The sequence below is a fragment of the Polypterus senegalus genome, chromosome 15, assembly GCF_016835505.1.
Source record: "Polypterus senegalus isolate Bchr_013 chromosome 15, ASM1683550v1, whole genome shotgun sequence".
In the NCBI taxonomy this organism is placed as follows: domain Eukaryota; kingdom Metazoa; phylum Chordata; class Cladistia; order Polypteriformes; family Polypteridae; genus Polypterus; species Polypterus senegalus.
Genome location: NC_053168.1, coordinates 67,644,576 through 67,661,371, shown reverse-complemented (window position 1 = coordinate 67,661,371; position 16,796 = coordinate 67,644,576). Strand labels below are relative to the sequence as shown.

The 16,796-nt window shown below is 38.1% G+C and overlaps 1 protein-coding gene across 1 annotated transcript in view; it reads left to right on the top strand.

The window, feature by feature from the left end:
- itga8 (integrin, alpha 8) overlaps positions 1–16,447 on the top strand; it is a 249,871-nt gene extending 233,424 nt beyond the window's left edge. Inside the window, exons 29-30 of the mRNA XM_039736381.1 lie at positions 2,461–2,583; positions 14,507–16,447. Of these exons, the coding sequence (XP_039592315.1) occupies positions 2,461–2,583; positions 14,507–14,593 (210 nt within the window). The 3' untranslated portion in view covers positions 14,594–16,447. The remainder of the gene's footprint in view (positions 1–2,460; positions 2,584–14,506) is intronic.
- The last annotated feature ends 349 nt before the right edge of the window (positions 16,448–16,796 follow it).

Genomic DNA, 16,796 nt, shown 5'->3' with positions numbered 1-16,796 from the left:
CCAAAGCTTTAGAAATGGCTTTATAACCTTTACCAGACTGATAGATCTCAATTACTTCTGTTTTCATTTGTTCCTGAATTTCTTTGGATCTTGGCATGATGTCTACTTCTCTGTGTCAGGCAGCTCCTATTTAAGCGATTTCTTGATTGAAACAGGTGTGGCAGTAATCAGGCCTGGGGGTGGCTACGGAAATTGAACTCAGATGTGATTCACCACAGTTAGGTTATTTTTGAACAAGGGGGCAATTACTTTTTCACACAGGGCCATGTAGGTTTGGATTTTTTTTCTCCCTAAATAATAAAAACCATCATTTAAAAACTGCATTTTGTGTTTACTTGTGTTATATTTGACTAATGGTTAAATGTGTTTGATGATCAGAAACATTTTGTGTGACAAACATGCAAAAGAATAAGAAATCAGGAAGGGGGCAAATAGCATCACACCAAAGTGGCTGAGTCAAAGTTCATAATATTTGGCATTAAAATCTAGACTTAAAAGCTTTTCAAAAGTTCCATCAAGAAATGGGGTTACAACATACAAGGTGCAATATGTATATTTTATGCACAGGAGGCTGGTCTCTTTCATCATAACGGGATGATTATCCATAAATTCTGCAAGATAAACATTGCATAATTTACTGCTAGTAACAAAGATAACATCTCAGATCGTGGCTCAGTAGATAGCCTCTCAGACTACGATCTGTAAATGATGTTCTGAACATAATCATAAAGTTCTACAATGTCAGAGAGGGGAAAAAAAGTAACAATGGTTACACAGAATCATGTGTTTCAACAGCCACAGAGTGAAACTTGTACAAAAAACTGCATAAAAAAGAATTTGTGGTCCAACTGGCCCCTTATGCATCATGTTCTAGCAACAGCTGTTGAACTGAATACTGTGTACTTGTAGCAATTAAGTCAAGAAAGAAATTAAGAACAAGCAGTGCACATAACAATATATTCTCAAAAAAGTAAAATTGAAATGTATCTTAGAACAAGTAAGTCTGCCTAATAAAACATACTAGAATATACTACAGACATCAGCACCTCTGACCATTAAAGAAATGAGTCCTAAAGGAATAGTTTATAACAATGTATAATGATGAATTAACAGTTTGCATAGTTGTATCTTTTTCAGTTTGAGAAGTGTCACTGTGCATGAGGAGTCTGGATGTATAAGGTTATTTTTTACAATTGTTTAATTTTTTATTTATTTGCTCTGCTAAAATCAAGAATAGGTAGCATGTTATTCAAACACCCAGTTTAAGAAAACAATAACACAAGTAAGATATGGCCATTAATGAGTTTATGCTTGTAACAGGAGACTTCCCACCCTTATAGGTTCCTCAAAATAAAAATAAAAAAATTCTGTGAAAATTAATCACAAGGTATCCATATTTGCGGAAAAAATCTTATTAGTAATATTTCTTAGATGATAACTAACTAGTTGATAGTCACCAATTAATTCTTGCTTACGGAGAAATTCAGGAGGGTGTTGGTCAAAATTCAGTTAATTTGCCGTTTTGCAAATATTTATTATTTAATCCTCTTCAGTGAGCACACACTCAGAGTATCTAAATCTGTTTAGATCTACGATAACAGCAGGTTACTGAATGATATAACATTTGCAAAGAAACTCCAAGTTCAATTTCAGACATAAGAAAATAACCTGAATTTTGATGATAAGTATAAACAAACTTTAGCACTATAAAAATCTACACTAATGTAATAACTGAAATATCGAGAGTTGACATCAGAGGAGAAGAAATTAAAAACTGTGGTTACCACCATTCCTGGTGGAGTAAACTTCTGAGGACCAAGTTACAATTCTGATGACCTGAGCCAACACCCGGTTATTTTACAATCATATAAATATACTGTAAAAACGGAAGCAGAATCAGAAGTGTGCCCCACTATGGTTTAAAATTGTATATCATTTAGGGAAAAAAGCATAATGGATTGTTAAACTATGACAAGCTGATTAACAGTTTCCAGTTGCCTTCAACATTGAATTGGAGTACCCGAGTTTGAAAGCAGATAGATGCTTGGAGAAAAGGAGTTTGTTTCCACTTAGTAATTACAGTTCAGGTCAAGTTTATCGTAAATAGAGCGTATTAGATATTTCAAGATTGATTCTTTACTTCATTTTTCATCTTTTTACCTGCTTCAGAAAGCCCCTTTCTGGATTCCTTTCACTTGGAATTGTCAGGGATACATTTTCTTTGGTTAGACTGTAATGTAGAGCTGGAGCTACAAAAAGACTTCATTTAAAGCAGGGACTGCTGTTCTGGGCTTTCTTTTTATGTTTTTCCTGGTTTTACCTCAACCTCATCATTTTGTACCTCAGATGTGACGAAAGAGTCTGTGGAATTCCAAGGACACAATGTTTCTGTTTTCTATCCAAATGAACATTCATTTGATCCGTGAAAAAATATCAACTCAATTTCATTTTCCTCCTCAGATAAGAACCTTGGTGATTTGGGCCACCCCAGACGTCTCATTTGAAATCCCCCTGTGGGTTATTATACTGGCAATACTACTTGGATTGTTGGTTCTGGCTATTTTGACTCTGGTCATGTGGAAGGTAGGTTTTCCTCTTATTCTACTGGAATGATTATTTAATATTGATTCTGTGGCAGTTTAGTAGTCATGTAGTAAAAAGCCAATTGCTAGCCTTCAAGATTTAAATGTTGATACATTAAAATGCTTCCAGTTTTAGAAGCCAGAAGCACTGAACACGTGCTTTACTCCTCATCTGTTTTCATTTATTGACAGGTTATGTTTGTTCATGAAGATGTCAGATATCCTGTTTATTGGGTGCTGTTTATTTTATTTCTCTTTTTAACGTTTGGAAGTTTCTTTGGTGTTTTCATTGTTTGGTCCCATTGACATGCCAGATTAACCCTGAACACACTGAAGTGTTCACTTACCTTAAGAGTGCATTGGAGGCTAACCCACCAGCAGGAGGTGCTAGTGCCTTGGATGTGAAGAAGTAATTTGAAGAAGACACACAGAAACCAGCGCTACACAAGATATCATGGCAAGTTACACACAAACGTACATACACCTTTGCAAATTTCCAGCGCAAACAGACCTTCAGTTGTGTTTTTGTACTGGATGGGAAGTACCACATAGACACAGGGAGAACGTGGAGGAGCATCTCAGAATGATTCTCAGCCCAAGGTACAAATACAATGGTAGTGCCCATCTCTACACCACTCTTCAGGTCTTATCTTCTCTGTCCTGAGTATTCATGTGAACACGAGATAGTTGAAAAGGACTTTCACCTGGTATTGAGTTAGTCATTAGCATTACCTAATTTGGCAAAAATCTTGGAATCCTCTTCATTTCCATGTCCATGCTCATTTCACACCAATCAGACCCAATATATTCTTCCTGACCATCACCAATGTAGTTTTAAGAAGAACTAAATCTGACATCATACTAGTCATTCAGCATCTGATGTCACTTTTACTTTGGCATGCCAGCTCTGTTCAATGTGACTTGTGTCATCTCTTGTTCACACTGTAAAGTTAGTCTTTTATTTAGATGGTCCTTTATTCCACATAATCTTTCATTACATCTTTGGGCAAAATTTGGCTAGTTAATATCCTGCATCAGTCATTATGTTTGATGTCTACAGCAAAAAAAGTATTATCCTTGACAATTAACTTATTTGGTGCAACATAATGCCTAAAGAAACTTTTTTTTTTTACTGTAATCACCAGAATGCTTAACCAGACAATAGATGAGACCTCTGCCATAGACACACAGGCTAAAACAGCAACACTGTATTTGAAGCCAAAGTACTCTGCTTTATAGAAGCTAGAAAAAGGGTCAGCTGGCAGCTGCAGCAGTTTTATCAAGCTTGTCCAGCTGTTGTACTCTTCTGCCCCACTGTGGCCATCATGGTAACAACAAACCAAAAGAGTCTAAATGGGAATTTCTTTTTAGAGTTTTGCTCATTAAAATTTCACAGCAATAACTCGATAGTAATGCATTGAATAAAAACAAAATTAAAACAAGTTCAAAGTGAATTTTATAGCAAATGTTTAATTGTTTTATGATTTCAGAACTTTTTAAGGTATTTCCGTGCCAACAATCCTATTTTTTAGAGGATTCCTGATCATTCGAATTTGCCAGATCTGGTCATAATTAAGCAGGAAAAATTTTGCTCAGTTTTCTATGCTTACAAAACATCATTTTCAAGGCTCCTGTGTAGAAGTAGCTTTTTATTATTTTGGCCTAACTGCAATCAAAAAATAAATAAATGGTCAAATTTAAAACCCTTAGAGGAATTGAGAGAGTAAGGTGATACTCAAAATAAGTTACATGGGACAAAAGAATGGTAGAGAGCAGAAAAATGATTGTGAGGGATACTCAATTTTTTAACAGTTTCTATAGTTTAGCCAAAATTACCAGAAACTTTGTATAGCTAATTCTGTATTTAATTTGAAATATCCTGCTTAATACTGGAGCACCAGCAAACAGTGTTGAGCTACCCCTCAAATTGGCTTTGTGCATTGATTTGTGTTTTTGAATTTCATATTTTGAGGAAGGAATCAGTAATGAAATGTGGGATCATACATGTAAACAGAGTCAAAATTGTTGTTAAAAGCACTGTAAGTCACTGGCTTCACAAATTGTGAGTTCTGAGAATGACCAAGCAGTTATTGAAAATGCAATAAAACAGCCTGTTAGTGCAGATTTTAGACTGGTACACGAAGGCTTTTGATTCCCACTAATCCGAGGCTGGCCATGTTGATGGTGCTCATGTATAAAAAATGACAGAGGTAGAAACATCTAGCTATCCTACATGTTCTGTATACTCAAACTATTCCATAATAAACTACAAGTAATAATTTAATGTAATATTTTAAAGGCACTCCTTATTCAATATAATTTGATGAACAGTTTTAATTGATTGATTTAATTGACCAATCATCTTGATGCAGTCACTGTAACCTCTTGAAATGTTAGGTTTGACAACATGCACACTATACTTTTCCAAAACATTTTGACCATTGGGGATACAATGGTTATGGGCATTGAATCTTATACATGCACAATCAAAACACAGCCATTGTCTCAATTCTGGCATATTAAGGAAGTGGAAAGCCTCCCTGAGGTAAAAGAGACTACTAAGGAGGTACTGAGAGATTTGGAAATTGTAGAGGGAGAAGTACTGCTCAGATTAAATAGGCTGAAATCAAACAAATTATCAAGACCAGATAATATTTACCCTCAAGTTCTTAAGGAGGCCAGCAAGTACATCTGTAAACCCTTGACACATTTTTAGGAAGTCACTGCACGCACTGGGGAGATTCCGAAGGACTGGAAAATGGCAAATATTATCCCATTATATATAAATGGAGACTGGTCAGATTCAAGCAACTATAGGTCAGTAAGTGTAATATACATGACAGGAAAATTAATGTAAGGAGTTATTATGGATAAGATTGAGCAACACATGGCAAGAACTTTTACTGTTCAGTTTTACTGAACAGACAGCTGGGTTCAGAAGAGGGAGGTTGTGTTTTTTACTAACATGCTGGAATTCTATGAGGAAGCAACAAAAGGATATGATCAAAGTGGAGCAGATGATATTATTATCTTGACTTTCAGAAAGTATTTGATAAGGTTCCAGACGAAGGGTTGGGTATCAGAGTAAAAGCAGTGGGAGTTCAGGGTGATGTTTTTAGATGGGTGGAAAATTGAGGAAGCAGAGGGGGATGTTGTGAGGAACCTCATCAGAATTGGCTGACGTTAAGAGTGGTGCTCCACAGGGGTCAGCTAGGGCCATGGCTATTTTAATACATTTTTAATGTAGGTACAAATGTTCTGGATATGAATATATGTAACAAGCTGGTTGAGTTTGCGGATGATACCAAGACAGGTGGATTTAAAGATAATCTGGAATTTGTTAAATCATTACAGAAGGACTTGGACAGCATAGAGTCCTGGGAAGAATTGTTGCAGATGAAATTTAATTTTAGTAAATGTAAAGTATTACATGTATGAAGTAAAATGACAGGTTTGCATACACAATGGGAGGGCTGAAAATCGAAAGTACACCGTATGAGAAGGATTTAGGAGTCATAGTGGAATCGGCACTATCAACTTCCCAACAGTTTTCAGAAACCATTAAGAAGGCTAACAGAATTTTAGATTATATAGGATGATGTGTGGAGTACAAGTCCAAGGAGGTTATGCTCAAGCTTTAAAAAGCACTGATGAGGCATCATCTGGAGTACTGAATAAAGTTTTGGTCTCCAGGTTTCAAAAAGGACATAGCAGCGCTAGAAAAGGTCCAGAGAAGAGCAACTAAGCTGATTCCAGGACTATAGGGGATGAATTATGAGTAAAGATTAAAAGAGCTGAGCCTATACAGTTTAAGCAAAAGAAGATTAAGAGGAGACTTGAAGTGAGACATTGAACTGTTTAAAATTATGAAGGGAAATAGTATGGTGGAATGTGACTGTTATTTTGAAATAAGCTCATTAAAAACACAGGGACACATTTCGAAACGTGTTAAGGGTAAATTTCGCACAAACTTTAGGAAGTTTTTCTTTACACAGAGAACCACAGTCATGGAATAAGCTAGGAAGTAGTGTGATAGACAGTAGGACTTCAGGTACTTTCATGTTATTTTGGAGGAATTATGTGAATGGCGAGCTTTACTGGGCTGAATGGCCTGTTCTCATCTAGAATTTTCTAATGTTCTTATGTAAAAAAAAGATGCAACAGAGTGTATACTCCTCATATTCTGGGGTCAGGATGTTCATACTATGTAAGGAGAAGACAACACACCTCTAGTTTGAGTTGTCACTCCACTGTGTTTCTCCTTTGAATATTTTCTCATAAATTTAAACTTTCCACGTAACATCCATCTATCCATCTGAGCCAGCTTACTCCAAAGCAGGGTTACAAAGAGCAAGAGTCTCTCCCAAGACTAAAGGATATAAAGCAAGACCAAACCATAGATAAGGTAGCAAGGCTGTCTGCAAACTAGTATGGAAAAAAACAGGTGTAGAAAATGGGCAAATATTCTAAATCAATTTGTTGATTTTTTTTCTAATACATTGATGTAGCCACAAGGAGAAAATTCTTAATTGCTTCTCTATGAAACATTTTCTTAGCCATCACACCTGAGACTAAGTCACAAAACATGTCCTGTCTCCAGCTGGAGTTTATCTTTGGATTACTATGAATCACAGCCAGATGTAGAAGGACTAAAGGAGGGCCTGGAAGAACAGGAGACCATTCCGTGTTTTCAGCACCTTATTCTTCACTGAACATTGCTGGCACTACTGTCCTTTAATGACATCTAGGAAGGCCCAGACTGTTTAAGCAGCCTTTACCTCATTCCTCCTGATGCACCAGCTGTCTGCCTCCTCATAGGCTCAGATCTTTTTCTGCCAAATGTTAACTGTCATCTTTGTGTACATTTTGGGAAAAATGGACCTGAAAGTCATTTGGCTAATGTCCAAATTCATACTTTTCAGATTCATGTTCCATGTTAGGTCATGAACTATTGATACCATGAAGCCCTGAAGCAATACATATCAGCAGTGACCTGCTCTTTGTTTTCACTAATGTCAAGATTTGTTTTGTGCACATGGCCTCTAGATAATATGCAACTGACAATGCTGGATGGTACTAGAGAAGAAGGAACGTTTCTCAGTCTATTGTGAGCCTTCAGACTCCTAAAGTGAAAGAGATCTTTCGGTAAACTTTAGTCGCATGATATTTTGTACGACACAGTGGCAAGTAGGAAAGGAAAGAAATTTAATTTTCCAGATATATTATTTTACTACTACATAACATAGTTTGCTCATATGTAAGTAATCCAATATCCAAGTGTGCAGTGGGCAGCTGGTACTTATTTAGCTCTAAATGGGATGCTGGTTCAGCACAGGTCCGACTCCTGCACACCACCACCACCACCTCACTCACATAGGGCCTATTTAGAGGACCCAGTTAACCTAAAATGTCTTTGGGATGCGAGAGGGACGCTTGTGTACTTGGAAAAGAAAACCATTAGACGTGAGTTGAACATGCAGGCTCCACACAGATAGTGACTAGGTGTGGGGCTGGAACTCAGGACGCTGAATCTGTAAGCCGGCAGTTTTTCCACTGTGTAGCACTTTGACACACACAACACTCAATGTCTGAAAGTGTATTGTAGTATTTAGACAAACGCTTTGTCTTTATGTACCCTATTAAATGTGCAGCTTAGGTTCCACATGCAATCAGTTGCTTATTCTAAATGTCTTTTACAAACATTCACACAACCATCCAAGGTCAGGCAAGCTCCTCGGGCATATAAACATATTTTGTGTTCCATTAAAGTGGCACCACTAAGGAGTGACAACTATCTGTCTTTTGAAGTAATTACACCGAAAAACCCTAAATGCTCCTCAGATACAGAAAATGAGATGAAGCCAACTGAAATATGTTCATCCATCAAGAAAAAGCAGAGCCAGCTTTTGGTTCAAGGTGAAGGCTAACCAGTGGTCACTCTTCAATGTAATCAATCATACACAGGATGCACAAACTATCACGGGGCCACACGTAATTACTTGAGGCAGCGTTCTGGCACATCTGGAAAACTGGCTTACCAGAATTCTTCTTGAAAACAAAGAAGAAATAATATTTTTTGTTCAAGTGAACTATACAAACCAAACAAACTACTCCATTTTGACACCAGTTTTACTTTAATTTAGTAAGATATAATTTTCCACATTTACTGTACCACACTAGTAAGTTTATTATTATGGTCTTTGACAAGTTTTTTTTTTTTTTTTAATTTCATTTTTGGATGATTTTGATGAGAGACCAACTTTTTTTGTCAAACTCCTGTAGTCTGCCTTCATACGTTTATGTGAATATTCACTTTGGGCCCTGAATGTTGCCCTGCCCGACTCAAAGCACCTATAGTGGAAACTAATTTAAAAAACAACTGCAAGAAAGTACCTCCAGTTCTTGGAAAAGACATGTTTGCTAAAATGTAACAAGCTGTTGACATACTCATGGGGATATAAGCAGGGATCTGTATAAGACTGCAATCTCGGTCAGCATTTGAAACAGTCAAAAGATATAACTAACTTGACAATGAAATCTTCACTTCCTTCTTTAGGCCCACAAGTATCTGTCATGTGTGTGTGTTTTGTTAAAGGTGCGAACATTTCAGGTTTAATATGAAGACACTCTCACTTGTTTGTATGGCTGTTATCAGCATCGGGGTAAAACCTCCTTAAGCAGTTCTCACAATCACAAAGAAATCACAATCCTTAACTATCAGGATATGGAAACACTTAAACACGATTGCTCTTCTCTCAGCTTTGTTTGTTTCCCTTATTTGTTTCTTTGATATTTCTTTATCCCTGTTTGTGTCCTAATGTTTGCATCATTAGCCTATGACAATTGTCACGATTGCTATTGACACCCACGTGCAAATGAACACATGCAATAATGGCGTTGTTATTCTACAATAATTACTTCCCAAAACTTATAGGCAGGGCCATCTTAACTCCTGGACACGCTGGGCAGTTGCCCAGGGTCCCCACGAGCATAGGGGCCCCATACTAATCTATGTATGTTGTGACTTGCTGAGTGGTTGTGTAGGTAGGGGCCCCAGTGCACTGCTTTGCCTGGGGGCCTATAATGCTGTTAAGACAGCCCTGTTTAAACAGTAGGTGTAATATAATTTAAATGTATAATAAAGTAATAGCATTAGCAATACTCTTGTGCATTAGGATGAGTGACGTCTATCATCAGTATACCACTTGAGGGCTCAATAAATAAAGCCTTGATACACGTATGGAGGTGGACACTGGCAGGAACAACAGTGTTGGCATGGTACAGTAAGTTATTCACTAATTCTGCAGCTTGTCAACGTATTGTGGAGTAGTCAGAGAAGTTGGCCTACAAGTCATTATATTTGAGGCACTTACAGGTGACATTAGACTCCTCTTGCTTAATATAAATATGTGTGTGTGTTTGGTGTGCTGTCCAGACTACATACCTGAGCCTCCTAAGAGAACTTTAGGAGGACAGTCACAAGGTCCCCTGAAGACATTCTTGATCCAAGAATTAACAGGGGAACTCATCTCAGAAGTAATCCCTGGCTTGAGCTTGTATTTGGAAGATGGGTTTAGGCAAGAGCCCAACCGACAGAAGTAAGTGAGGTCAGACTATCTAGAAATGGGAGGTGAGAAAGGAGTGTTTGATGTCATATTTAACTGGGTAATGAGAAACTCACCCCACTAAACATACATGACTTTTGACTGTTGTAGGACAGAAACAGGATTTATTGTTATCTTGAGTCTGTTTTTGTACCTTGGATACTCCTCCTGGGTTCCACTCCTTTGTGCACTTTACTTCTCATAAAACTAGCTTTGCCCTCCTTGGTGCAGAGATCAGAAATGGCTCAACAATGCATCCTGTCATCCACAATTTAAAGTGGTTAAAAATTTTACTTGACAACTCACTATATGACATATTTTAAAGTAAGTATCAGCATACCACTTGACTAAAAAAAAATCATATGAAGATGAAGAGAAGAGAATATTATTTATTTAATCAAGCTGAAATCCATTTTTCTGCCAAAACATAGTTAGGCTATCTTTTTCACTTGGCGAAAACGAATATCATTCACAACTGGAATGGAGTGTGACAGAATGTGTCCCAGCTGAGATGGTAATTCTGTCTACTTTTGCTCTAGTCAAGCATTTTCTGACATATACAGCAATGTTTCTGTTTCCTTTGTCATACTGCATACTGCATGTGCTCGTGTCACAGGTCCAAATGAGCTTGAAATTTACAGTGAAATAACTGGAATGTTTCACTCGTATTTAGAAGAAAATGTCAGGAAATGGGAAATTAGCATAGGACAGGAATCAAGAAGAACCAAAACTTTAACCAAAGTAAAAAATTCAAAACATTGTCCAGACCAAAGTAAACCCCAATTCTTTATTTTAAAAAGTGCTGTAGATTTTTACTCTTCTTCATATCCACAATTTCAGACATCTTGCCAAGCACACCAGCATCTTCTATAGCAGGGGTGGGCAAAGCCATTCCTGGAGGGCTGCAGTGCTTGCAAGTTTTTGTTCCAAACCCATTGCTTAATAAGAAGTACTTATTGCCCGAATAACACTTCTGCTTCACTTTAGTTGTCTCGTTCATTACGATTTTGAACCCTTATTGCTTATTAGTCTTAAACAGCTGTAGTCTTGGTTTTTAATTGCTTCTTATTATCAATAAGATGCAAATGACAAAAGAAACCAACATTTCTCCATTTAGCTTGTTACCATTTACACCTCTGTGTGTATTTATCGTGCATGATTTAGTTTAATTGAATACTTAGAAGGAAAGTGAAGAGAAAAAAGTCAAGCACTGAGAATAACTCATCTATTTTAGAATTCAAATCATTTGGATGATATCCTCAGAAAGGGGAAGAAAAACTAGGATAAGAGAATGACTTGACATGGCAGAGTTAAATCACTAACAAGCTATGAAATTAAATTGTTGACAAGAATTGCTTTTTAATTAAGCAACTGAGTTGGAACAAAAACCTGCAGCCGCTGCAGCCCTCCAGGACTGACTTTGCCCACCCCTGTTCTATAGCAATGACTGATGACATTACACGCTGTGCATCATCAGTTCATAAATATGAACAATATGGCTGACCCATAAAAAGCAATATACAAAGTAATATAAAATTGGGTAAACAAAGTGTCTGCATTATAACATTGAGAAAATACCAAAAATAAATGAACAAACTTTATAACAACAAATACAGGTAAAAATTAAAGAAAGAACACAACTATTAAGAGGTTCCTAACAACAGTGAATATACTCTCCAAGTGCAGTTTCATGTTGTTTTTCCCTTTGTTTTGGTTGAATTTTCTTTGTGAGTTTATTACTTGGAGTAGAGTTTGCCCTAAAATATTTGGGGTTCCTTAATGCCATTCTGGTGCTCTTACCTGATGAATATTAGATTCACATTTACACTCGCCTGAATGCTCACCATTTCAGTTCCAGTGCAGCACACAATATACTTGACAAGCTTCAGAATTCACATACGCCATCTTGTCAGCTGATCTGCACAATTTATACAGAATTATACATTCCATCTGTAACACTGGGACAGTCACACGCAGGTGTTTAGAGGGTAAACAAAGAACCACACATCAGTACAGTAATCCCTCGCTATATCGCGCTTCGACTTTCGCGGCTTCACTCCATCGCGGATTTTAAATGTAAGCATGTCTAAATATATATCACGGATTTTTCGCTGGTTTGCGGATTTCTGCGGACAATGGGTCTTTTAATCTATGGTACACGCTTCCTCAGTTTGTTTGCCCAGTTGATTTCATACAAGGGACACTATTGGCGGATGGCTGAGAAGCTACCCAATCAGAGCACGTATTACGTATTAAATAAAACTCCTCAATGATATACGATATGCTTCCCGTGCGGTGCTTTGCATACTTAAAAGCTCTAGCAGCACATATTGATTTTTGGTTGTTTGCTTTTCTCTGTCTCTCTCACTCTCTCTGCTCCTGACGAGGGGGTGTGAGCAGAGGGGCTGTTTGCACAGTGGCTGTTTGCTTAGAAGATACAGACGCTCCTCTAAAAAATGCTGAAAAGACTACCTTCACATTGATCCCTTCATTGCGCCGCTTTATCGCGGTGCTTCGCATACATAAAAGCCCAACAGCCCCATTGATTTTTGATTGTTTACTTTTCTCGCTCTCTCTCTGACATTCTCCGCTTCTGACACGCACCTTGAAGAGGAAGATATGTTTGCATTCTTTTAATTGTGAGAAAGAACTGTCATCTCTGTCTTGTCATGGAGCACAGTTTAAACTTTTGACTAAAGGGTGTTATTTCATGTCTAGAGGGCTCTAATAATGTTAAACAACATATTTAGAAACAGGTTTTCTATGCTCTAACTGCGAAAATATTTATAAATAAAGATTTATAAATAAAGAATCCTACTTAGTGGAAATTCATTTATCTGTCTGGAGCCGATTAACCGCGATGAACAAGGGTTTACTGTATAACTGTGCGGAGAATATTTATAAACAGTGTGGGCTTAAAATATATAAAAATAACCATACAAACATATGGTTTCTACTTCGCAGATTTTCACCTATCGCGGGGGGTTCTGGAACGTAACCCCCGCGATCGAGGAGGGATTACTGTAATATTATATAAGGTTATTGTGCCATTTAAAGGTCTTTAAAATGTGCAAAAAAAAATATAAATATGATGAACAACCCAGCATTACTCACTTTTGGCTTGGAATAAGCTTCATGCACTTCAGAGTGAATTTGTTACTGGGACGAGTGGGGACTCCGGCCTTGTGCCTGTTGTGGTGTTAATAGTGTCCTTTAAAATCCTGTGAAGGAAACAGGAGGTTTGAAAAATGGAAGGACACATAATTTGTGACAGATAGGGGGCAGTATCGCTCCCTTGAACCCTTGTCCACAACTCTAGACACCAGATAAAAGTCCACAAGTTGACTTTATTTTTATGCTACAGTGCACAAAGCACCCTCTACTCTACTATACTCATATAACAATCACAATAATAAATCAATAATACTCTCCACCACTCCCAGACGCGTTGTCACCCTTCCACCCAGCTCAGCTCGCCGTCTGGGAGCTCCCACAGTCCTTTTATACACCCTGACCCAGAAGTGTTCCCAATCCTCAGTCCATGTGATTCTTTATCACTTCCGGGTCAGGTACAAATCCATACTGACCCCTACTCTCTCTTCTGTTTCTTTTCCGGTTTTTTGTGGTGGCGGCCTGCGCCACCACCACCTACTCAAAGCATCATGATGCTCCAACATTGATGGACTGAAAGCCAGAAGTCTACGTGACCATCATCATCAGGTCCTTCCATGAAAACCCTAAATACAAAGAGGACTGTTTGACTTATGTTAGGTAGATTGCCCAGAGGGGACTGGGCGGTCTCTTGGTCTGGAACCCCTACAGATTATTTTTTTCTCCAGCCTTTGGAGTTTTTTTTTTGTTTTTGTAAAGCACTTTGAGCTACATTTTTTGTATGAATATGTGCTATATAAATAAATGTTGATTGATTGATTGATTGATTTTCTTTCACCCTGGAAGCACGTCACTTCTGTTGTCGCTCTTCTTATGACGCACTTCTGGGTTATAGGGCACAAATCCCTGCAGCTCCCTCATGCAGCCCCTGTGGTATCCAGCAGGGTTGTGTATAAAAACTACATAGTCCATGATTCCTTGCTGGTCTTCGGGGCACCTCCATACTGCAGGGAGGGCTCCATCTGGCAGCCTGGGGGTATTGGCCGGGATGACAAGCCGGCCATATACCACAAATTGTTAATATCTTGTTACATTTGAATGACATAAATGGTTTCTACTTCAATTGCTGGTTTCAGCCAACTCTTATAAAGTAATCAAATAAATGTTACCCTTTGTATTCATCTATTTATTTATTTATTTTTCTTTTAGTGTGGATTTTTCGAACGAGCACGACCACAAAAAGATGATGTTTCAGACCGGGAACAGTTGACCTCAGACAAGTCAGCAGAAGCATGAGAGGCTCCGAGTTTTACAAGAAGACAGCTTTTCAAATCTTAAACAGAGAGACAAAATGGACAAATCAGCTGTTTGTTAAGGAAAAACAGGATTGTGAGATGTGGCTGGTTTGCAAGCTGCCTTAATCCACAAGTGCCATGAGACCTGAACCTATGCAACATGTTTGAACACAGAGGCGCGGCAGAGCCACTGGCCGCCTGAAAAGCTGCTTGCCATGTGGAATTCAGCTCCTCGTCAGTGTGCACGTTTTCTATACTTGGATTATGCCATTGTGCAGGATACAGTGGACTGAACACACACCAAAGTCTGAAGCCGTGATGTCTTACAGAACACATTCCTTTTGCTCGACGTATTATGTATATCATGTTTTACATTGTGGACTTTGGATTTTCCTTTTCTGCTAACATTATGAGACTCTTAACCTGAATATTTTTGACCTCCTAGGATGATCTACAAAGGAACCCTCTATTGTGTAAGTCTCCGGTAGACTTGGAATTTTAGGTACTGTAATCAACAAGCTACTGTACCACAAAGTGGTGCACATAAGATTATTAATCATCGCCATCCAGGATTACAGTCTGTGAAAACTTGATATTGAACTTCTGTGTCTATGTGATCCCCTCAGTGTCTGTCGATGAGTAAGAACTGAAAATTGACAGTTCCTTTTCAACTAGAGCAGATACAGAAAAAGAATCGGGAAAATTTCTTGAATGTAAAATCTCTAAAATTTGCCGTCTGATGATCTGATTTGAACAGTGCTGCATGCTGCGTGAGGGAGTGTGCTTTCATTAATAAGAAGCATACAGAATTCTACTCTACCAATGACAAAATTAAACACCACAAAAAATTAGAACGTGTTGCAATCTCTTACCTAAGGTTTATTACTAACCAGATTTTAAAGTATGATTGTGAGTGCAGCAACTTTCACCTGGAGAGGCAGTGGGGTCTCCAACAGTGGCAAATTGCACGACATTTTCCACCTCACTATTACTCAACATAAATATTCAGTTTAAGTCAACTAATTGTCTTTTCACCTCACAGTAGAAATAAAAATATGTGTTGCTAACACCAATGCTGAATATTATCGATTAAAGATGAAAATGTCGCTCAACAAACGTAGAATTAACTGGAAAATCATTCAGAAAATAAGGTCTAAAGCAGGGGTCTCTCCATCGCTACTGTGGCTGCAAGTTTTTATTCTAACTCCTTTCTTAATTAGTGACCAGTTTTTGCTGCTAATTAACTTCTTTTCCTTTCATTTTAACTCCTTGAAGGCTAAATATTTTTTCCCAAACAATCAGCACACCAAAGAATGGTTTCACACATAAATCAACATCATACGTCTGTTGCTTTGTTCTGTGGTGGCTGTCACTATCTGTTCGCTGTGTCTGCTGGCCGTGCGGGGTGGCAGGCTGGCTACCTGGCTGTCTTCATGTGGTGGTGACAGCCACAGTTCGATGCAATCTTGGTTTGTCCCTCTAGTCATTGTAAGTGGCGGTCCTCCCAGGCGCATCAGCTACGTAAGCGTGTTCAGCACCACAATCAGCTGGGGGCAGAACAGCTGATGCTAGTACCTCACTTTCGTTTTCGATCTCCATCTCCAGATCACTTGCACCAAAATCGGATTCCGATTCAACGAACAAAATACACAAAATGTCATTCACAGAATATGTTGCTTTGCGCGTTCGCGTTGGTCTCTTGCCAGATGTCGATACCATTTTAGAGGTCGTTTGCTTTTCGGTTCTCGTGTGTGTCAGTAGCCGAGGTCAAATCAAACCATCTTTACTTCTAGCAAAGAGAGTCAAACTAAAACATTAAAACATAACAGCAAGTTTTGTCGACGTGTACACCCCTGAATATTTCGAAAAAAGTCGACATCTGCCCTCAAAGAGTTAATTGATTTTTTTCTTTTTTTAAAGATTCAGTCCTCTGAATTGCTTCATTTATTCTTTAAATGGCTCCTAACCAGAAGTAAGATGCAAAGTTATCAGCTTCTTAATTAGAATCCAATTCTTGTTGTTAGATAAAAATGTTGTTTAATTCTATGGCTTGTTGGTGTTCACATTCTGCAATAGCCGACATTTCCGAAACTGTTGATTTACTTTTTTCTAACAACACCCTCAATGCGCTTTGTGGACCTGAGCTGACCAACATCACTGAGAACTTCACTTCTCTTTATTTTCAGATACTGTGTAATAGACGC